General features: G+C 43.0%; 1 protein-coding gene across 1 annotated transcript in view; it reads right to left on the bottom strand.

Annotated features, from left to right (window-relative positions):
- The window catches only part of LOC309669888 (protein ELYS-like), a 46,145-nt gene extending 24,343 nt beyond the window's left edge, over window positions 1-21,802 (bottom strand). The window contains exons 1-8 of the mRNA XM_082480684.1: window positions 21,787-21,802; window positions 15,324-15,450; window positions 13,846-14,099; window positions 10,058-10,238; window positions 9,064-9,271; window positions 7,645-7,761; window positions 6,600-6,684; window positions 2,594-2,744 (exon numbers count right to left, since the gene is read on the bottom strand). Coding sequence (XP_082336810.1) covers window positions 2,594-2,744; window positions 6,600-6,684; window positions 7,645-7,761; window positions 9,064-9,271; window positions 10,058-10,238; window positions 13,846-14,099; window positions 15,324-15,444 — 1,117 coding nt within the window. The 5' untranslated portion in view covers window positions 15,445-15,450; window positions 21,787-21,802. The remainder of the gene's footprint in view (window positions 1-2,593; window positions 2,745-6,599; window positions 6,685-7,644; window positions 7,762-9,063; window positions 9,272-10,057; window positions 10,239-13,845; window positions 14,100-15,323; window positions 15,451-21,786) is intronic.
- Window positions 21,803-22,659: the final 857 nt, after the last annotated feature.

Raw genomic sequence — 22,659 nt, 5'->3', positions numbered from 1 at the left:
AAACACCACTTTCTATTTTGGCTTAATTTTGTTCTATCACTCATGAAACACAACACTTACTGAGAGGAGTGAAAAAAAGTACAGAGTAGCAAACATCTCTGTGACAGGTTTCAGTCATACTGCCCCTTTTGCTTGTTCAAATTGCACCAGTTCTAAGCCAAGTCAAATATAGAATTATTAGCTAATTAAGTTTTCCATACATGAAGAGTTGATCAAAACATTTCACTAGATGAGTAGGTTAGCAAAAAAAAAAAAAAAAAAAAGCTGGGAACACATACATTGCTACTTTTAGAAAGCGTACAAATAATTGTCACGTACACTTGTACCACGCAGCTGGCATTACCAATTTCCAGCTTTGACTCAATGACAAGTTTTAAGCCAGGATTTTCAGAATAAAAGAACACAATTACTACCCACAATAAATAAAAATAAACAACCCCAGCAAATAGGAAATTGGAATAGACTTGAACATGAAACATTCACAACGTTATACTCCAGTTCTCTCAGTAGGTGGAAAGGTTTGTCTTCTTTGGGGAGCATGCATTCTCTAGATGAAGCAAAGTACGTGGTATATCTTTTACCCTAACAGAGTAAGGAGAAAGACAACGGTTTGTTTGGCAAACATTTCTCTACTGAATTCAACATTACTGTTTAGGGATCCTCATATAGTTTACTATGTTTCATTGTGAGCTCCTGTGCCATTTCAGTTGTCTTAGCTGCTGAAACTACTTCCAACTGCTTTGAAGACATCAATTATTTTCATAATTCAGCAGACTGCTTCATTGCTAGCATCAACCCACATCCAACAGAAACTCATGTGTGCCTAGAACTTTAAGAAATTCTGAATAAAAGCTAATCAAGAAAATTACGGGTATTTCTCCATGCCTCGTATTTCATCAAAAAAAAAAAAAAAAAAGACAGAAAGGGTTTTTTTTGTTGTTTTTGCTTTGTTTGGGGGGTGGAGGCATGGTGGTGTTTGCTTGGTTTTAACAAGTTTTTATCAGGCATTCTAACTCAGAAATACTCAAAACAAAAGGCTATGAAATTTACCTCTGCAGCAGGCTCAAAGATATTGTCAGAGCATAACTGAAATTGTAAACCCAGAGACGTATATTCAATTGCAGCAAGATAATAAAAGACACCATAAGAGTTTTAACTGTGTCTATGGACAAGGAAAGGTATTGCTTTAAGAACTTGTAGGTTTAGGAACCTATTCGATTTAGAGAGGCAAAAATGGACAGGCAAATCATAGACTCATTTCAGTTGGTAAAGACCCTTAAGATCATCGAGTCCAACTGAAAACCTAACACAGCCAAGTCCACCATGAAACCATGTCCTGAAGCCCCATGTCTACATGCCCTTTAAATACCTCCAGGGATGGTGACTCAACCACTTCCCTGGGCAGCCTGGTTCAACACTTCATAACCTTTTCAATGAAAAGGTTTTTCCTAATACCCAATGCTTACCCTCCCCTGGTGCAACTTGAGGCCATTTCCTCTTGTCCTGTCGCCTGTTACTTGGGAGAAGAGACTGACCCCCTCCTCACTACAACCTCCTATCAGGTAGTAGTACAGAGCGAGAAGCTCTCCCCTCAGCCTCCATTTCTCCAGCCTAAACAACCCCATTTCCCTCAGCTGCTCTGCATAAGTCTTGTGCTCAAGGCCCTTTACCAGCTTAGTTGCCCTTCTTTGGACATATTCCAGCACGTCAGTGTCCTTCTTCCAGGGAGGGGCCCAAAACTGAACACAGTATTTGAGGTGCAGCCTCACCAGTGCCAAGCACAGGGGGACAATCACATCCCTAAACCTGCAGGCCACACTATTTCTAATACATGCCAGGATACTATTGGCCACCTGGGCACACTGTTGGCTCATATTCAGCTGGCTGTCAACCAACACCCCCAGGTCCTTTTCCAGCAGGCACCTTTCCAGCCACTCTTCCCCAACCCCATACTGTTGCATAGGGTTGTTGTGACCCAGGCGTATGATCCGGCACTTGGCCTTGATGAACCTCATACCATCGGCCTCAGCCCAGCCAGCCAGCCTGTCCACAGCCCTCTGTGGAGCCTTCCTACCCTCAAGCACATCAAGGCTCCCACTCAGCTTGGTGTCCTCTGAAAACTTGTTGAGGGTGCACTCCATTCCCTTGTCCAGATCATTAGTAAAGATATTAAAGATATCAGGCCCCAGTACTGAGCCCTGGGGAACACCACCTGTGACGGACTACCACCCGGATGTAGACACGGAAATAGGTTTGAACAGGGGAAAAAAGAGATTCAGATAACATTCCAAAGCAGTGGAGAGAATGATCTTATTGTTCAAAGGTGACAGCTGAAGGAATAAAATGCCTGACCAGCGTTATACAGATGACCCCACCATACATCGCTAGAGCATGTCAGCAGGAATTAAGTAAAACCTATTTTTTCCATTGAAGAAGTCCGAAATAACTTAAGCACACAGTTTGTCTTTTTAAATAATCTCAACCATCTAGTCTGTACAGATATATTTAAGACTGTGTGGCCAGAACAGCATCCATTGCTTACATTCCAAAACCACTTATTTTAGAATAACCAAACATGGATATCGGAACAAACCTTCATTAACGCTATCCTCTCTGTCAACATGGCTGCGAAATTTTTCTACGGTCTGACAGCTGAGTAATTTTGTACTGCTGATTTGCCCTCTCAAGGGAAAGACTCCACCTGTGAGATCTAAACTGTACCTTTCGTCACAGTATTCCAAACCCTGGGGAAAAAATAGGAGAGAGACAAGGTCATTTTGAGATTAAAAACATACATTATAGCTAAGTATGCTTATTATATGAGATATAGACTTTCTTTCATATTATACTGTGTATTTCCCATGAGCTTATTTGTGATGATAAATAGAAACTACAAATGACATGCAAGAGAATTCAGTGTCAAATCGTAACAGGTAAGTTTGGTGCTAAAGACCAGGCACATTTTCAAACCCTAGCATTTCCCTAACATTATTCAGATCTAAATGTGTTTTGCAGACTTCCTTGCAATGTCAAGGTTTCTTTATAAACCTAAATATATATCTACAGAGAGATATCTGAAATAATGCAGCACGCATGCACACAAAGCTCTTTACTCCATGTCTTGATCACAGAACTGATGAAGTTAGAGAAGTCACGCCATTACAGCAGCTAAAGCTCTGTTGAGAGGTATGATCTATAGGCACATCGCTAGAGTGAACGCACATCCCTCTCGGGGAACTATGAGAACTTCTTACTGATGCACAATCTTCTTTCAAACCACATAAGCTCTTGCTACCTCCTCTTCTCATCTTGTCAGAGACTGATTAATGGGGGAAATAGCCCTCAGGTCCTTCACCAAGCACAGCCAACAGCAAAAAGGGAAAACAGAGAGGACATGGGATGCACGTGGCCAAGGCATTTAGGATCACAAATTACTACAGAGTAAGCAAACTACTTTGAGATACACAGAAACCCCGGCAGGATTGTGTTCAACCCCTGATGCCACCAGTTTCTAAGTAAGCATTAACTAAAATACTGTCTTTCCAAACACAACATTGGTTCAAACTGTCTGCTGTATGGTGCAAGACTGGGCATACTGTGGACAAATAGCAGCTCTGCAACTTAAAAAAAAAACAAACGCCAAAACAACAACAAGAAAAACCACCACACCACAAAACAAAAAAAAAAACCCAAACCAAACCCACTACCAAACAAAAGACAACCCAGAAAGGGATCATACCACACTCTACCGCATTCTAAGCATTGAAAGTTCCTTCAACCTTCAGAGCTCCAAAATAAACTGGCATGAAAGAAAACATATCCATATGATCTATGATAAATCTAATTCACCTAACCTGAGAAGGGACAAACTTTTTCTTAATGGTTCCATGAAGTGCTCCAAATAAATATCAAGGCTGCCTTAAAATAATAACAATAGTAAAAAAATAAGTCTTTCATTACTAGAAAGAAAAAAAGCTTTTGAAGCAAAGCAGTGTATTTTAAACTTTCCACACTGGGTGAAATAAATCTAAGAAACTCCACTGTATGGAAATATTAAGTAATCATTTTATCGACCAGTAAAATATGAAGACAGTTTTCAAATGAGATGCACTGGTCAGACTCCAATATGAAGGTAGAGACTGTACACTCTGACCATCCACAAGCACTGTGTAAGACAAAGGTAAAGATGTACTCCATGACCATGATTGATGCATTAGATTTGGCAACTGCTGAAATGGTATAAAAAAGGTCTTTGGAAGCTAACTTAAATGTACCTTTGTTTAATTACTTGAGCAGACTTAAACCGTCCTTGAAGGCAATGGAGACACAAGTTTGACACACATTCATAGAAACACAGTGCCACATGTTCCAAAAGTCCTATTTGTGAGTTTTTACCATGATATCAAGTCAAATATGCACTGCTTCATAGCCATTAGTCTGATTCCTGGAACAAAAAGCACTTCTGTAGCACACAAGTCTTTCAAGTTCTTATCAACTCTGTTCAATGAACAAGGATCAACAGTAGATTCCTCCTTGTTTACTCAAACTTGTTTGGCAAATGACAGCAACTCTTAAATTCTCTGCCACTGAAGATGGAGAACAAACTTGTCTGAGACAGCCATATAGACAGAGAGTCATGTAGTACTGACCAATCTATGACTACAAAGAAGTGTTCTGAGACTAAAAGTATCCACTGTAGAGTACAGATCCCGGCCTAATGCACCTTTGGAGGTTTCTTTTGGGTCTGGAAGTTGTTTTGGGTTTGGTTTTTTTTTGGCAGTAGGTGTTATCAGGTCTTGCTATCAAGCTACATGTTTAAGTCGCTCATCTGGCAGCTAGATGAAGAACCTGTGTTTTCTTGCCAGATGGTCCAGACACTTAGTTCTCTCTTCAACTGCCTTGTAAGATTGGTTCCTGTTTCAAACTTCCGCAACACTCATCACAGGCAAACAGAAACATCAGGGGAATAAAATATCTCAGGTACAGAGACTGGTGCCTGACAGCTCTTACACGGCTGTGAATGTGTTACTGGCTGCATAGTCCATATAGGCTTAAAAGTCTTACATTAACCTCACCACAGCTTTCAGAGGTCACAAACAGAACAACATAATTTAATCACTTCGTGTACTTTTTTTTTTTTTAAGGAGTGTCAACTGGAATTTCTAGTAGACCCATTTTTAAAGCCTGCTGAGACATTTCAACCCTCTGAGGTAAAACCTGACACTCGTCACATCTTCTTCAGAAAAATAAGATGACCACAACAAAGAATTGTTGGAGAGTTAAAGGTCCCGCATTTTAACATTACAGTGTTGAGAAAGAACAAGGTAGCCACGAGAGAAATGGATATAATCAACTTTTTTTTTTTTTTTTTTTTTTTTTTTTTTCAAAAAAGTACATGGTACAAGGTCCTGTCTTTGCCACTGCTAAGACTGTAGCTAAAAATAACTTTTGAAAGAGGATAAAACAAAGCACGAGTTCAAAAGTGAAACAGGAGAAAGATTAAAGAAACTTTCTCCTGTCAACCTACCAAAGTCCTTAGAGCATTACAAGAGATGCAGCAGCAAACTCAAATAAAAGCCCTTTCAAAATTAAAAAACCCAATCAGGGTGCTCTGTTCCTCTAGAGCACTGTATATTTATGTCACAAAAAACCTGCACATCAAAGATAAAGATATGACATCCATATTTAGAAAATGATGAATCACTTGAAGATCTTTACCCTCTGTTACCATGACAGATTTTAAAGAAATTTTAAAGAAATACCACTTTTTCCAAACACCTAACCGTTCTCTATTCAAAAGAAATGGTTACAAATGAGGAAGGATCTAACCAATATATAAGGAAAAAGCTCAAAATATAAACTCAAAGACATCAAAATGCACAGTCCCTATAAAAAACAGAGTACCATGATACAAGAGTAACCCCTATTTCATTCTGTAACTACTGAGACTATGCAAGACAAAGGATCAAAATAGGAGGAAAGACTTGCTCTGAATTAAGATTACTTTCCCCTCAAAAAGGTTTTGGAAGACTTCCGAGCATGCTACCGAATAGAATTCTACATTCTACAGATGTGCCCTGTATCTGTTACATACCAGAAATATAATGATACCTCACCTGTATTTTAAACGCACCACCTTTGGAGCCAGATTGTACATTTCTGTATTCTCTTCTGAACAAGTCATACCACTGCTTACTGTATTTATCTATTTTGCTGGCTTTGAGAGTAGATTCAATAGGTAACCCAGCCAAAAAGAGGAACAAGTTATCTTTACAGCTACTAAGTTTCAGGATCATCAATACCTAAGAGACACTGTAGGTACATTTCATTTGAAGTCCAGCTGACAGGGCTCAAAAGAAATCCAAGAAACTAATCCCAAAGATCAGCAAAGAATAAACAGGTATATATGACCGTCTCTGGAGAAAGGGAGACAGACGGAAGCTTATTCAAGTCTGCAGATTGGTTCAACAAAGCTATTCAAGGCCCTCTCTTTTCTTCCTACACGCCCTGAATTTTGATGGTAAATATTGCCCCTGCGAACTCAACTGATGCTCACCCAGAGAAAATAACTCTTCTTTTCACACGCGTGCACGTCTTACCTCATACATGACTTGTCCTGATGCCAAGCGCTTTCTGTCACCAAATGCTAACTGCAACAGATGTAAACTCACCACATCACCTTCACTGAAAAAGATATCAATGAGGAAATTTGATTACAAAGATGCTTTATAATCCTTATAATCATTTCATTAGTTCTAGACTGACGTTTTCTTAATAGCACGCTCTTGCTGAAAAGAAAAACACCGCTTCCCAAAACAAGGTAACTGGCCACATTTAGCCACTAAAACAAAGGAGGACATTTTGACACTAAAAGCTTCAAGGGCAAATGCTAACCATACATTTTGAAAGCTTTAATATGTTGCATGGACTAAAAATTGTTGGATAGACTTCTTCACAGCAAAGAGGTCTCAATCAAAACTGCTTTAAAGTCAAACTTAAAAAGACTGCCGCTCTCGGAACGGCTGAGCTGATGGAATAGCTCCCCTCCCCCCCTTCCCTTACCACCAAAGTTCCAGTCCCTCTCCTGCACCCACTGCACCCTCCCACATTCAGATCTGATGCAGTCGTCCAGCAGGAAACCATAGACTTCTCTGCTGAATCCTTCCCTGCCAGGTGAGCTGAACTGGCTCACGACTGCTGAAGCTGGCACAAGGCAATCGCCAGTACTGTCACCGCCCTCCTTTAGGGGCGGCAGGCTTAGGGGCGGCAGGCTGTTGTATCGGCACCTTTAGTCTTCTAGATCTGCAGCCTCAACTACTTTTAATGGAATTTTAATACCATGGTGGGAACATCAAACAGATCGTGAAGCAGTCCGCAAGAAACAAAAGGAAATCATTTAAGAATGCAAGCACAAAAATACAGCCACAGTTGCTTTGCCTTCTTTCAGAAGGCGGGAACTACCAGGTCCCTCTTCACATCTCTGTGAAGCCCGTAAAAATTGCATTGTAAGCTTAAAACCTTCCGTACCTGACAGAATCTTCTGCATAGCTCACGAAACAAAACAAATATACCTGGATCGACTGTATGCCAACAAACATATTAAAACAAATAAAACCCAGTGGCTCACAGTAAGTGTTTATTCACCTTTCCTGTGTAGACTGAACAGCCCACAAGTAGCAACAATTGCGAGGATCATTCTCAGGCTCTTGAAAAGTGACAGCATAGACAGGAATCCTTCCTCCTTCAAGCTGAGAGTGGTGCCTACAACGTTAAAAAAAAAAAAAAAAGAAAAGAAAAAGAAAAGGAAAAAGAAAACAAAAAAGGTGAGCCTACTGGCCCTAACTGTTTGTAGAAGGGTAGAAGCATCTTCCATGAAAAGAAGACCTTACGTGCTTATCCTCAAAGTAGAGAAGGTCATACTTCCATCTCAAACAAGTGAGTCAAGGAAGAGACTACTGTTTATGCAACAGTCAAGAGGTGAGGAAACTCCTGTCCAGCAAACGCGATACCCTGGGTTTATGTCCTCCTCTGCCTCAGGAGGAGGAACGTCATAAAGGATTACTTCAGCAGCCAAGCAAAAGATTGTTCCTACTGTTGTAGCCTACTTCAATATTGAATTTCAAATGCAGCGTATCTTCTGAACAAATTTAAAACAGTGCCAAACACAAGTAGTTTCTCATTTTGTGGACTACGCAAAGCATTTTTCCTTCCAGACTTGTGAATCTTATTGGTACCTTCACAGTCCATTCTTGTCGCCTAATTATTCCTCCACTGGCTATGCGTCCAACAGCTTCTGGTGAGTCGCTGCAGACATGCTGAAGTGAATCCCTGTCTGAAGCTGGTCAAATATTTCAAGTGAGATTGCTCTTTGGCAGATCTTAAATCACCTCTTAATTTTTCTTACTTATAAATTTACACGTCCCTTATTCTCACTGCCAAGTGTTGCAAGCAAACTTTCATTCACGTGCAGCGTTGCCTTGGAATGGGTCAATCTCTGATTTCAGCCAAAGCTGACATGTAGGAAAGAATATATTTTCAGGCACAGATCAGCTACTGATTTTTCATCTCTCACTAGTTTCCTCCTGCACATTTTAAAGACTAGCATCACCAAAATCACACCGTTAGCATACTTCAGCCTTTCAAAGATGCCCTAGGTGCAGTTACTGGATCTGAAAAATAGTGCCTCAAATCAGTTTCATCAAAATACACACACAGTGAAACAGCGGTTTCACTGAATACTACTGGTAGAACAGACTGTCTGATAGAAATCGGCTCTATCGCATCCCAACTGCTTGACGTAACCCAAAGAAGCATGCTTTCCACAATTCCTCAATCCACAGGCACAATAAGGAAAACAATCCCAGTGCACTGAGGAGAAGGCCATCCACTTAATGCAGGTATGACTTAAAAGGTATTGCAGAAGAGGATTTCTACACATTCCAAGATTGTATTCATACTGGGTTCAGTCCCTGAAAAAGTTCTCTTCGAATTCACATACTTCCTTACGCAAAAAATGGAGACCGCTGCCCCTCCAGCTGTGGCCAAGCGTAAAGGCCTACTTACTCCCTCTTCAAAGTTTTCATGTTCCACAGTGACAGGTAGCCATCTGAAAAACCCACAACGAGCTGATTGCTTCTGCTTATGTAGCACAGGGTTGACACTGCTGTTCCGGAAGGATTTTGGAATTGAAAACAGAGATGTCTCCCTTCTCTGGTCACAGTTTCTCTTCTTTGTGGGACTTCAGCAGGAATTCTGGTGACAACTTCTAGATCTACACACACAAAACCGTGCAATAAATGAATGCGTTATGCCATTTAGCGTGCAGTTTATACGCTGACGTGACAAAACCCATAATCTAATTCTACCGTCCCAGGTAAAATACCAATTTATGCAACACAACACTTTTTGCCATTTCCATTTTGTACGTCTTCAAAGAACATAAGAACTCTCTGATCGGACACAGATTCTCACTCATATGTGAAAACAAAGTAAAAGCATAATCTTCATAGACAAATTCCTCTTGGACTCCGTACATCAGGAGTTTGAGCCTCACGATGAAGCTGTTTGAAATGACACCAACTCCTGAAGCCACTGTTGTAATAGCCAAAACTGGATGCAATCTGAATACACCAATCAGGGATTTCATTCATCCAAACGCAGGGGTTTTGATGAGTGGGATTTATTTTAGAAAACAAGCCTACAATTTGCCCCAAGTCAATTAAGACGAGCCAAAGAACGTTCCCAAGAAATAGGGCACCTCCAACACAACTTCCTACCAGGCAGCTGCACCGACTCAGATGGTAAAACTCCCACACCTCACTGGCAAGAATCATAGTGACACAGGGATCTTGGTGGGAGAGGGGCATTTATAACACTAGGAGTAATCAGACATGCCCGGTTTTAATCAGTTCAGGATTATACGATGGCAAACCGTCACCTGCAGTCAGTAGTCACCAATGTCTGCACATTGGTATCTTCAAAGTGGGATGCATACTGTTTCTTTAAAAGAGACACATTTTCTTATATTTAAATTCATATTTAAAAAACACAAACTTACCCGATGCTTCAATTTCATTCTGACTGCAAGACAAATCATCCAAACAAAGGTCAACCAGAAGTAGATGACCAACATCTGTAGCCACTGCTGCCACTCCAAAGAGCCATCGCAGACTCTGATGAAGGTGCTGAGTGCTCACACTGGCTCCTCCGTGACTCGTAATGGGCTCTATAGCAGTTACCTACAGGAAAACTACAAGTTAATATTTCAGCTGTTTGACAACCTAAGTCGAAATCATTCAAAAGGGAAGCCAGAACTAGCACATCACAAACAAGAAAGTAAATACGGGAGCATAAGACTTAAAAAACAAAGCATTGTTTCCAATCCTATCAAGGAACAAGAAAAAGAAAAAAGCCCTGTAAAAAAATCTGTTATTGCCTTCCCTTTGCTAGATTTCCTACAGCTACTTCACTGAATTAACTTCAATTGAAATGCTACATTCTATTATTACAGCTTACCAATTTCCATTTCCTACTTAGAATTAGTTAACGCTAAGAAAATCAGTAACATGCAAGAAACTTTGTCATATTCAAGGGACTTAAGCAAGACAAAACTAAATCTAGTTCTCCCACTGCTTACAGACTGTCAGCGCTGTGATACAATCTACGCTTTCTTTGCCAACAGGTATTAGGATAAATCATGGCTTTAAGTCAGTTGAGGCAGCAGCCACGTTGCATGGGAGGCACACCATTTCCATGGGAATGAAACATTTTTAAAAGGTAATGAAGAGAGAGACTAGCTTAGTAACATTTACACTACTCCTCAATTAGAATAAAAACAACGGCCAGATAAAGGAAAAAAAAAATTAAATGAACACCAGCACTTTCATGAACGTTAAGCAAAAATTTTAAAATCCAGCCTAAAACAACAGCACAAAGAACAGCAGCTTCTTAGATAAAAAGCAAACTCCAAGTAAGGAAAAAGTGCACACTGCCCTTTAACATGCCAAGCAGTCTGCATGCAACTGTATTACAAGGTGAAGACAGACCTTTCAGCACGTGTTGTAACACGTCCCAGAACAATACTGACTGCCAGAGCAGAGCACAAGCACATGAAGACTCCTGCACTGAAGCTATACAACAAAAGGACATAGGCTATAGTTTAGCCCTCTCACAAAATGCAACGCAATGCAAACAGGAAGCTTTACATCAACAACAAAGTGTTATAGGAAAATAAAACAAAGAAGTGAACTTCACAAGGCAGTCCATTTTTTATCTTTTATTTTTACCCCCAGAGGTGGGGAAAAATAACCAAACCCCAAAGCCCCAAAGGTTTCTCCTCTCCCCTATCAAGCACTTGTTGCCACTGCTCTGCCTGGCAACCTACTCCACAATTTACCTTTCATCTTGCTCACAAGAATTCTAATCTTAGAAGTACCTACAGCAATTCAGACCACTGTCATTTCCCATTTCAGATTCCCTCTAAATCAAATCAAATTTCCAGTCTTCTCTCCTACTCGAAGGACTATCGCAAGCGTTTTGATTATCCCAATTCTTGCTGCTCCAAGTCTTGATGACTGTTATGAGGGAAGCAGAAATACTCTACATATCTTGCTGCACAATTAGCCAAAGTTCAAGTGTTGCTTCCAACTTCTTTCTCTTCTAAGACTGTTTTCGTCGTTCAACTGGCTCCAAATTAATCTTTTCCATTTGTACATACAGTCTTCCAAAAACGTTTCCCGATTTTAACACTTCCATTTACCACCTAGAAGCTCCTCAAAGTGCCTAGTTTTCCACTGCGCTCTGCACGGGCTTTTCATATGCTCCTAGACTAATGTCGACTCATTCTGGGAATGAACTCAGAAAACTTCTCTCAGCTCACGGAATCCACATGCTACCCCTCCACCTCATACAAACTTGGGAAATTACCATTCCATAGTTCTGAAACATACAACCATTATAAACCCATTTAACAGAATTAATGTTTTTAATTCAGAGTTGCTTTTACTAGAAGCCAATTCCAACAAGACGTTTTCCGTTTTCTGCTGCGTTTCACACGTGTATCATCCAGAGGTTAAAAAGACATGCTCCCACGACAACAACAAAAAAAAAAAAAAAAAAAAAAGCCAAAATTCTTTCTAAGCTTGTAAGCTCTGTTTTTTCAACTCATTCCTTTTCTCTCTGAGTGACTACACACTTACTCTTCCACTAAAAGACAGTCATACAGTCACTAGAAATACCTTGTATTAATACACTCATGGCTTGACACCGCGGTGCAGAGTTACTTGAAGTTGGTGTTAACCTGGACACTTTGTTGTCCACAGAAGTTTTACCTACTTGGTTTTGCTCACTCTTGCTCCCACTCACAACTTACAAGTCAACAGTCCAACCAGCAACACCCGTGTCCTGCCTGTGCTCACCTAACTAATCTCACAGCAAAACGAGAGGAAGCAAAATGAAAGCAACAGACCAGACATGCTTGTAATCAAGAGCATTCAGGCCATAAGAGCAGAAATTCAGGTAAGCTTTGGCTTTATTCCCAAATTCACAACCGTCATCACACAACAGCCAACTTTTCCCCACAAGGCTTTGTCATCTTTTCTCCTGAACCACTTTTTTTTATGGTATGGAAAGACTCCCTGATACAACTGAGACTTATAACTATATTTGGTTTCAAATCACTTCTGTAGACACAGATTCGATACGTGACATGTTCCTTCTTACCCTTTCCTGTTCCTCTTCCCAGCTTGCTTAGATTTAAGAAATACAACTTAATAAAGCTATGATGTCCTTTTTCACAAACATAATTTACTTATTGATTATACGCCTATGTCAGCACACAACTTGTCTTTCCAGCTACAACTCTCAGATTTACCCAGATGGTAGGCAGACTAACACAGTGGAGCACCAACCCAACTCCTGGCTTTAGAAAGTACCACAATACAGATGCTTGAGATGAGTAAGCACACTGTAGCATGACAAACAAACAAAATTCCACCTTATTATAGCAAGTCAAACCAGATCACATTATGGAACCCTGGGCAATAAGTATGTATTTATTTGCTACAGATTCTAAGAGGATAAAAATACAGCAAATCTTGATGTCCTAGTAACTTACGCTGATTCTCGTTTATGTTAAGATAATGAGAGTAGGGGACGTGGCATCATTCGTGTTCATGGGTTATAGAAGACAGAAAAAAATCAGTAACATTACACCAGTGTATCCCGTCTACACAAACACAACAGTCAGAGAGCAGAGATTCAAGGCCTGCAGGATCAAAGTCGATCTTTTAACAATTTGTCAGGTAACTCACTAAAGGCTCTTTTTTCCTCTCCTCAGGCAACAGAAAAATGTGTTCTGCTCTAAAGTCACCTGCTTGCTAGGCTGAGATTCATGGGAAAGCGTCCAAGTCATTTACAGTACAACTATGGAAGACCGAGGTCTTTGAAAGACAGAATTTCTGACAGAAATTTCATTCTGACAGAAAAAAGCATTTCAGAAATGTCTGTTACAGACCTGTTAAAGGGTAGTGATTCTTTTTTTCACTTGTGCCAAAAAAAGGTATTTTTCAATGCCCTTTTGTGGAAGTGGAGAAGCAGGTAACTATGTGCTCTACAATAAAACTAGAAAACTTGGTTTACTCTCTGTAAACTCAAAAGGTAACAGTACCGTTGTGCCCAAGATTTTACCTCAAGGCTCCTTGACTGGATACTCTCAAGTGACAGTATGTTACTGCTCTAGACAGAAAATACCTCCTACAAAGGGATGCTCCAAAGCTTGTCCTGAGACAGGGGCATGCAGCACCTAACAACATCAAAGCTTCGCTTCTCCAACTAAAAAGTACGTACCCTGCCAGGAAGAACAACTGATTTAACCACTCGTGATATTCCTAGGTCGTACAGACAGAGAACGCTTCCCTCTGCATCTTCCAACCCAACCAGTAGTCCAGTTCTCTTCTGCCAGGAAAACTCCTTCACCACACGAACAGTGGGAGGCTGTTCGTTTACGCCACTGAAACGGTACGCAGAGAGCCGCTCTGCTGTCACAGAGTTCACTACCTCAAGCTGAGGACCACGCGCCAACCACGCTAGGCCATTCCTCCCTGGAAGAGAAAAGAAAGTTGGCTAAAGCAAATGTCCAAGAGAAGACTGAAAACAACTGAAAAATCACAGTCACTGCCCCCTTCCTTCAGTAAAAGAACCTAACAGAGGAAGACCAACTTACCTCGTTCTGGTCAATTCCTTAAATCACCCACTGAAATCCTCGAGTGATACCTCTTAAAATTAACAGCCTTGTTCTTTTGCATTTCTACCTGTCATTCCTGCACTGAAGAATCTGGATTGTTTGGGATAAAGATTACAGTATCTTGACCTAGAGTCTTTAGACCACATTCGGCTTGGTTTTGCTAGAAATCATCTAAACGCATATGGGAATGAAAGTCTTAAGACGGGCTTCCCACATAACAAATCTAAGCCAATTCATTTCTAGTTGATTATTTGTCCTTGACACAGGCCTACTTTGGGTGGGGATTTGGACCTCAACAAGACGTTCTCTTAAAACGGGCACCGCATGAGTAAATGTAAACTTTTACACGTGCTGGTCACACGAAGAATTCAACCCATTTTGTTTCACTGAACTACTTCAAGCTCCAAGGAAGTGTCACCTCAATTACTGCGTTTACAGTCAGGTACATAGATTCCACCTGGTCTTAACAGAAGCCTAGACATCCAGACAGGCACCCGGCTCTGCTTTCAGATCACCTACTAAGTCCACCACCTAATCTGCTTAGCCGCTTTCAGCAACTCTCCCTGGCTACTCATCTGCATCCTAGTAGATACTTTGGAAATATGGCTGCAGTGCTTAACAGTGTTATCCTCTTCCTTCTGTTTTTATTCAGACTAGAAAAGAAAAAGCGGGCGGGTAACTCTGTAACACCCTAGAAGAACTATTTCTGCACGTGATGTTACAAAGGTCACGGAGCTTGAGCTGATGCAAATAAATACCGCCCAAAACACCACTAATTGCTTTTTGAAAACTGCTTTTTTATTTAATTAAAAATTGAGGAGGGCTCACTGACTCAGCATATTTAAGTAAACTTTTTTAATAGCGCAAGATTGGTGCAGGTTGTTGTAACTTCAAAGTTTAACTATACCGATGTTCTACTCTTAGCATTTTTAATCGGTGAAGCATCCTTTTTGTTCTCGCTAAACCTGATGCACCTTAACAGCACCAACCTGGCACAGTTGATACTATGACCCGGTGCTTCCGGTGACCTCCAGGCAATAAAAACTTTACACCAAGTCCAAATTTAAAGGAAAATGCTCACCTCTAGAAAACTTCCCGCACACCACAGAATTGCGGCTTCTCTCCTCTTCCTCAACTGCCTCAAGAGTCACCTCTGGAAACTGCAGCAGACTGCTCGTTACCTGAGCTGTTAGGTCTCGCATTCTTCACTGTAAACAAAGAAAACATTGCAAAACCGGACTCATGTCAGCCATAAATATTCTTGAGATTAACACAAGTTTCATCAGTATGCAGTGAAAAATCTCCTAGGCATCACCTGTATCTCTTTTCCTTAAAAAGGGGCACTCAGGACAGTTTTCACTCCCACAGCAGAGAAAAAGGAGAATCCTTTGCTTTTCTGATGCCTGTGAGATCCCCAACAAAAAGCGACACAGAGGTACTGACAAGATAAGTAACAGGAGAAAACCCAATACACTGAGTTCAAGGTTACTCACACAGGTTAGTTAGATGGGATCTGAGAAATATCCTATTTTAAAAAGCTTCTCAGTAACAGATACAAGTTTCCATTTCTGCTTTCCCTTGATTCTATACTTTATTACTTACCGTCAATTGTCTTCTAGTAGATTTCACGCATCATTTATGTCTTGTTCACTTTTGGCATGTTTATTTTGAACGTTAAGGAATACTAATTTCTTAACTACCTTCACACCTGAATTCTGCCAGAAAGCGTATCCTTGACTTTCTCACATTACAAGCAATACAAACTTTCATAGCTCATCAAATAGAAAGTAGTTTTCCATACACTTATAGTGTAAACTTAAGACAGCACTTCAAAACCCTTATTTTTTTTCTGTACTTAAATCCTATAATTCCTTGTTCCAATCCCTTCCTTCCTACTGCCTGTCCTTATCACATATCTGCAGTATTTTACAAAAATTTCTTGGCTGTCCAGACAGCTTCCACACTTCTGTAGGTGCTCTACAAAGAACTGAGGTTGCAGCATGTCAAGATCGATTTTTTTATTTTGGTGGAAATAATTAAAAGCTGAAGTGATTTACAAGATTTAATAAGAGGCTAAATAAGAGATATTCCATACGTACAGAAATGTAAACTACTTTAAGCAACTACATTTTGCAAGTTTGCTGGGTTATTGAAAAAGCCTGCAGAAGACAGGATAGATTTAATTATCTCATTCAGATAGCACTGCTTTCTTCATGAAATCTCAAAAAAAAGATATTATACATGGTTCACTATTCGTGGGTGTTACACATTCTGACCAACTCAGGCATCAAGCAGAATCCTTACCCTATGCTACAAACCAGCACAGCCAGCCACTTGAGTGTGAACACAAAGCCTATTGCATTAACTGTACCATACATGTTCTCCTGGACATAAAGTTTTATGATTGTTTCTTCCAGTGTGCACTAGTAACCTATTTTCCTTACAGCACAGGAGGTTACAGCTAGTTTTGAAGACAAGACTCTGGGAGCAACACCAAGTTATTAAATGGAAATGTTTATAAATAAATACAGTTTATATGAATTGTAGATCTCCGGAGGAAAAATACGCTCTAAAGCCTGGGGATTGGAATCTACTATATTTCAAGTCACAAGCACTCTATTTGAAAATACCTGCCAGTATGAAAACAACAAGCACATGAAATACAGGAGGTGTACGTCAGCATAAGTAACATCTGCACTAAGCATAAATGAACATTTTGAAAAAAATGTCGCCAACAGCAAAGCCAGTATTGCAGGATACTGGTGCAGCCAGCCAGGCTGACTGCTCTGCCAGCATGCACAACTAATCCAGATCAACTTCCAAGTGGGACAACTTATTAGCGGTAGTTTTGTTGCATTTACTTTTTGGTACTTGTCATCATTTCAAAGTGACAGCGGGATCAACTTTCGCACTGCATCCAGGGGCTCCAGAGAGTAAAAAGCCCCACAATTTGACCACCATTCTGGCTTGCTTTGATTGTAATGATTTAATGGATATGTTTTATGAGTAACCCCTAATACCAAATGCTAATACAGATATACTGGGATGGTGAAGAGCATCTTTTAAATGTTTCAGTTTGTGCCCATTGCCTCTGGTCCTATCACCAGCCACCACTGGAAAGTACTTGGCTCTGTTTTCTTTACCCCCTTCCTTCGGGTACTTATATGCATTGGTGAGATCCCCTCTGAGCCTTCTCTTCAGCCAGGCTGAGCAGTCCCAGCTCTCTCAACCTTTCATCACAGGAAAGATGCTCCAGCCCCCTCTAACCATCATTGTGGCCCTTCGCTGCACTCTCCAGTACCTCTGTCTCTCTCTTATGAGACTGAAGAGCTCAGACTTGGACATAGCACTTCAGGTGTGACCCCACCACTGCCAATTAGAGAAAGGATCACTTCCCCTGACCTGCTGGCAATGCTCCTCCTCCTCATGCAGCTCAGGCTACCGTCAGCCACCTTTGCCACAAGGGCACATTGCTGGCTCATGGTCAACTTGGTGTCCACCAGGACACCTAGGGCCTTTTCTGCCAAGCTGCTCTCCAGATGGGCAGCCCCAAGCACATACTGGTAATGGGGTCATTCTTCTCCAGGTGCAGGACTTTGCACTTCCCCTTGCTAAACAACATGAAGTCCCTGTCAGCCCATTTCTCCAGGCCGCCACATACCCTCTGAATGGCAGCACAACCCACTGGCACATCAGCCACTCCTCACAGTTTTGTATCATCTGCCAGCTTGCTGAGGGCACACTCTGCCCCATCATCCAGATCATTAATGAAAATGTTGAATAATCAACCCCTCCCTGCCTAAGTAGCCTATTTTAAAATATTCAGTTGGTCAATCCACCTTTAAGGGAGAACACCGACTATGACAACATCTGTTAGGGAATTATAGAAAACAGCACAAAATTCCAAAAAGAGCATATATGATTGTCGTGAATTAAAAAAAAATAAATCTTTTTTGTAAATAAGCACGGAGATTTCTGAAAAACAAGTCTGTGTGGCAAGTACTTCATGATTACTAACATAATATAGTCTACTAGTAGCAAGATAGTTTTAAGAAAAAGACTGAACAAGTATCTTTCAGCAGGACAGGTAATAGCATTCAAGAAAACTTCTCAACTGCATGCTCTCCATGAGTCACCCTGCCTTTGCCACTGCCTACCTGGACAGGCCAAGAGTACACCCGGACCATTCATGTAACTTTAAATTTAATCATGCTGCAGTTATTAACCACGTATAAAAGCATGTGAAAATGCTAGTGCATCAGGCATGCCCAGGTTCCCTCTAGTAAGGCAATGGGGCATTTTAAACATTTTTTTTCTAGACATCTGGCTTGGCGATATGGAACTAGGAAGATAAAATCCATAATAAATTATGAACTATATATAGTGATCTGGTTATTAGGACAAGGGGTAATGATAAAACGAGGGGTAACAGCTACAAACTGGAAGAGGAAATATTTAGAATAGATATTGGGAAAAATTTTTTACTCTGAGGCTAGTGAGGCACTGGATCAAATTGCCCAGGGAGGTGTGAGGTCCCATCCCTGGAGGCGTTCAAGGCCAGGCTGGATGGGGCTTTGAGCAACCTGGTCTAGTGGGAGGTGTCCCCTGCCCATGGCAGGGGGGTTGGAACTAGATGATCTGTAAGGTCCCTTCCAACCTAAACCATTCTAAGATTCTATGTTTTACTCCCATCATTCTACTAAGTTAAACCAAGGATTACTGGGAAATCAAAACAGTGGGAAAACAGTTAGATAGAGCTAGGTTAAAGGCATGAAGCGTGTCCTTTAAGAGATATATACAACACTAACTGCATTTCTGCTCTCTTTGAAAACAAGGACTACAATCACATCCCTATTTCTGTCTGTTAGAAATCAGATTACTGTAAAACGCCACAGGCTTATTCCCTGTTCAAGAGTAAACCAGAATCCAACCTCCCAGTTGTATCCTATACCGAAGTGATCTGTGTGCAAGTTACTAAAATTACCCTTCTTCCTCACCCTAGGTACTTATGACTTCCAAACATCATGAACTATTTCCAAAGAAAGGAATATGCCAAAAGTCACAGACTGAGGATAGATTTTTGGATTAAAAAGTGCCAAGAAAAAAAAAAAAGGGGAAAAGAGAGAAATTATGCATTCAAGCAGAATCACACACAGCCAAGTGAGAGTTCTGGGATGTCAGTTTTGACTGACGGTAGTACATGAAAATCGGTTTCAAAGGCCAACAATGCTACGGGCTTACTCAAGAAAAAACTAAAATTATGGCCAGTCACAGCTGAAGAGATGATTTCCCAAAACATGTTGACTTCACTGCCACCAAAAGGGAGGCCTTGCTGCTGCCTCCCATCTCTCCATCTGCCCCTTTCTTCTACTACTGTACTCCTGTGAGCTTACCTTGCACTGCCTTGAACACTTCTTAGAGCACTTTATGAGCCAACTTACCTCCCTAAGAAGACAGGAAAATAACCCAGAAAAGTAGACAGTGTTCCACCAGGTTAGAGAGTTCAACTGGCTTGCAGAGAGAACTAGCAAGTGTAAAAGGCGGCACAAGGAAGGGGGCAGGACAACACACTGGGAAGAAGGAGAGAGAATTCGTCCATGTGCATTTTGTGGCAGTAAGCTGGTATGCTAGCTCAGACATGGGTGAACACCACACTCAGTTTGCAGGGAGAGCTAAAAACCCCTTTGCTTTTAGAAAGGACATCACCCACGACACAGTTGGTCAACTTAGAACTCCCTCTTGCACGGAGAAACCCCCTATCTCACTGAGAAAGGCCACAGCTGACAGGCATTGTTCCTTCCTTCAGCCAAAAGTGGAAGGTAAAGTGATTTCAGAAAAGCGTTACTTGGTGATCAGAGAAGGGACAACATTGTGTGACACTACTCAGATCACATTTTCTAAGGAAACAGGACAAAGAGTGGGAAGAAGCCAAAGAAGAAGAAATGAAAGAAAAACTCAGCACAAATTCCAGAATCACATTGAAAAAGGTCTTCCAGAATCACTGGAGGTCATCTGGTCCAGCCCCGCTGCTCCAGCAGGGTCACCTGCAGCGGGCTGCCCAGGACTGTGTCCAGGCGGCGTTTGAATACCTCATTCTGAAACATACTTTTACAAAGAGCAACCTGACAAGCTGAGCCGCAAAACCACTGGCAACACATGCAACAGGCCCAGGTTTATGGTGACTCTCTCCTGTCAATTTAAGGGTTCTCTCCGCCACATGAATAAAGCAATACCACACCAGTAAAGGCTTGTCACCATTAGTTCTCTAAAACTGGATCCAACAGTTTACTTGGTAGAAGATGCGAGATTAACAGAAGCCTGATTATGTTCATATCACTCTTTTAAAAAAGCAAACCCCAGGCAAATCAATGCCAGAAAACCAGTTGATGCAGTAGGTGAACGAGGTGCTGTTCTCAGCAGAACAGGGTACAGTACTGTGTGCCCAAATGCCTGTGCTAGCTGCCAGCCAAGACTCATACAACCATCCAGAGCAATGGGCCTAAGGCGGCACTTGAACTACCACAGTTAGCCATACCCCCCAAAGGGGTTACAGCATTCCCAGCAGAATTAAATCCCTAAATTTCCCATGATTTTACCGAACATCATCAGGAAGCAATTTCTAGACCTGAAAGACTGACACCACGCAGAAGCTCCAGACCTGGAGTCACGGTTTATTAAGAAAGAAATCAAGCACTTTTGTTTGAGTCAGCACCTTTGCTGCGTGATGCCTGCCTCGGGCAAAAATCAAGAGACATCCCCCCCCCCCCCCCCCAAAACGCTCTGGGCTCCAGTAAAGCTGTGCTCTCCCCATTAAACCCAGCCCTCTTCCCGCCATCCCCGCTCTACGCAGATCGCAAATTTCCCGCCTCCTCCTGGAAAACCACACCGAAAGGGGGGAGGGGGGGGAAGGAAAAATCAGAAGGCAAGACAAACCCTTCAAGAAAGTGACCGGAGGAGCGAGAGGCGGGGGCGTTCCGCGGCCGGGCGGCGGGCGGCAGGGCAGGAGGCGAAGCTCCCGGCGGCAGCCGCCACATCTCCCACGCCTCCCAGCCTCTGACGGCCGCCTCCCAGCCGCCGAACCTCCTACACCACCGCCGCCGCCTCCCATGTGCGCCGCCCAGGCCGCAACCGCCGGCCGCCCCCGGCCTCTCCCGCCGCGGCCTAGCCGCCTCCGGAGCACCCGGTACCCGCTGCTACGGGCGAAGGAAGGCGGGCGGGGGTCTCCGCCTCCGCCACCGCCTCCCGGCGCCACTCCCTCCTGCCCGCTCGCCCCAGCCCGTTTTTTTTTTCCCCAGTACGTGCCGATGAGGGCGGTGGCATCTCCCGCAGCGGTTATACCGGCCTCCACCTGCCGCGGGCCCGCGCGCCCAGCCGGCCGCGCTGCACGCACGTTCCTGCGCAACTCGGCGCGCCCCGTTCCGCGCTCGCTTCCTCTGCCGCCGCGCACGCGCGCGCCCCGGCTCGTTCGGTTCCGTGCCGTGCCGTGCCGTGCCGTGCCGTGCCGTGCCGTGCTGCTCACCCTCCCCCCGGCGCGCAGCACCTACCTCGCTCGCTCACCCGCCGCGCGGGGGGCGGGGCGGGGGGCGGAGATCTCGCGAGAGCCGCCGCGGTCACCGCGGGACTTTTCAAATTGGCGGCACACGGCCCGGGGCGGCGGCCGCCTCTGGACTACGTGTCCCAGCGTGCCGCGCCGCCAGCCCGTTCCGCTCCCCGCCCCGGCGGCTTCCGGTGCAGGGCGGCTTGGCGCGGGGCACGCCGGGAGTTGTAGTTCCTGGCCGACTACGGGGTTTAGCGGGGTGTAGGCGCGGCACCATTTTGCCTCGGGCCCCAACGGCCACCTCAGTCGCCGGCGGGTGTTGAAGGGGGGCGATCCCAGAGCCCACTGGGAGCATTCCCACCCTCGGCAAAGCCACATGCCCAGCAGCGCCCACAGTACCTCGCACTGTGGGGCCAGGCCTGCCCCCCTGTCCTGCCAGGAGGGAACCCACCATAGAATCATAGAATTGTCTAGGTTGGAAAGGACCTTTAAGATCATCGAGTCCAACCATTAACCTAACACTCCCAAAACCATCACTAAACCATGTCGCTAGGCACCATGTCTACCCCTTTTTTAAATACCTCCAGGGATGGTGACTCAACCACTTCCCTGGGCAGCCTGTTCCAGTCCTTAACAACCCTTTCTGTGAAGAATTTTTTCTTCCTATCCATGCTAAACCTCCCCTGGTGCAACTTGAAGTTGTTTCCTCTCTTGGGAGGAATTGTTGCCTATTACTTGGGAGAACAGACCACCATCCACCTCGCTACAACCTCCTTTCAGGTAGTTGTGGAGTGCGAGAAGGTCTCCCCTCAGCCTCCTTTTCTCCAGGCTAAACAACCCCAGTTCCTTCAGCCGCTTCTCCTAAGCCTTGTTGCTCTCA

This window comes from Vanellus vanellus (genome assembly GCF_965231255.1).
Source record: "Vanellus vanellus genome assembly, chromosome: 3".
Classification (NCBI taxonomy): domain Eukaryota; kingdom Metazoa; phylum Chordata; class Aves; order Charadriiformes; family Charadriidae; genus Vanellus; species Vanellus vanellus.
This window is presented reverse-complemented; position numbering and strand designations above follow the sequence as displayed.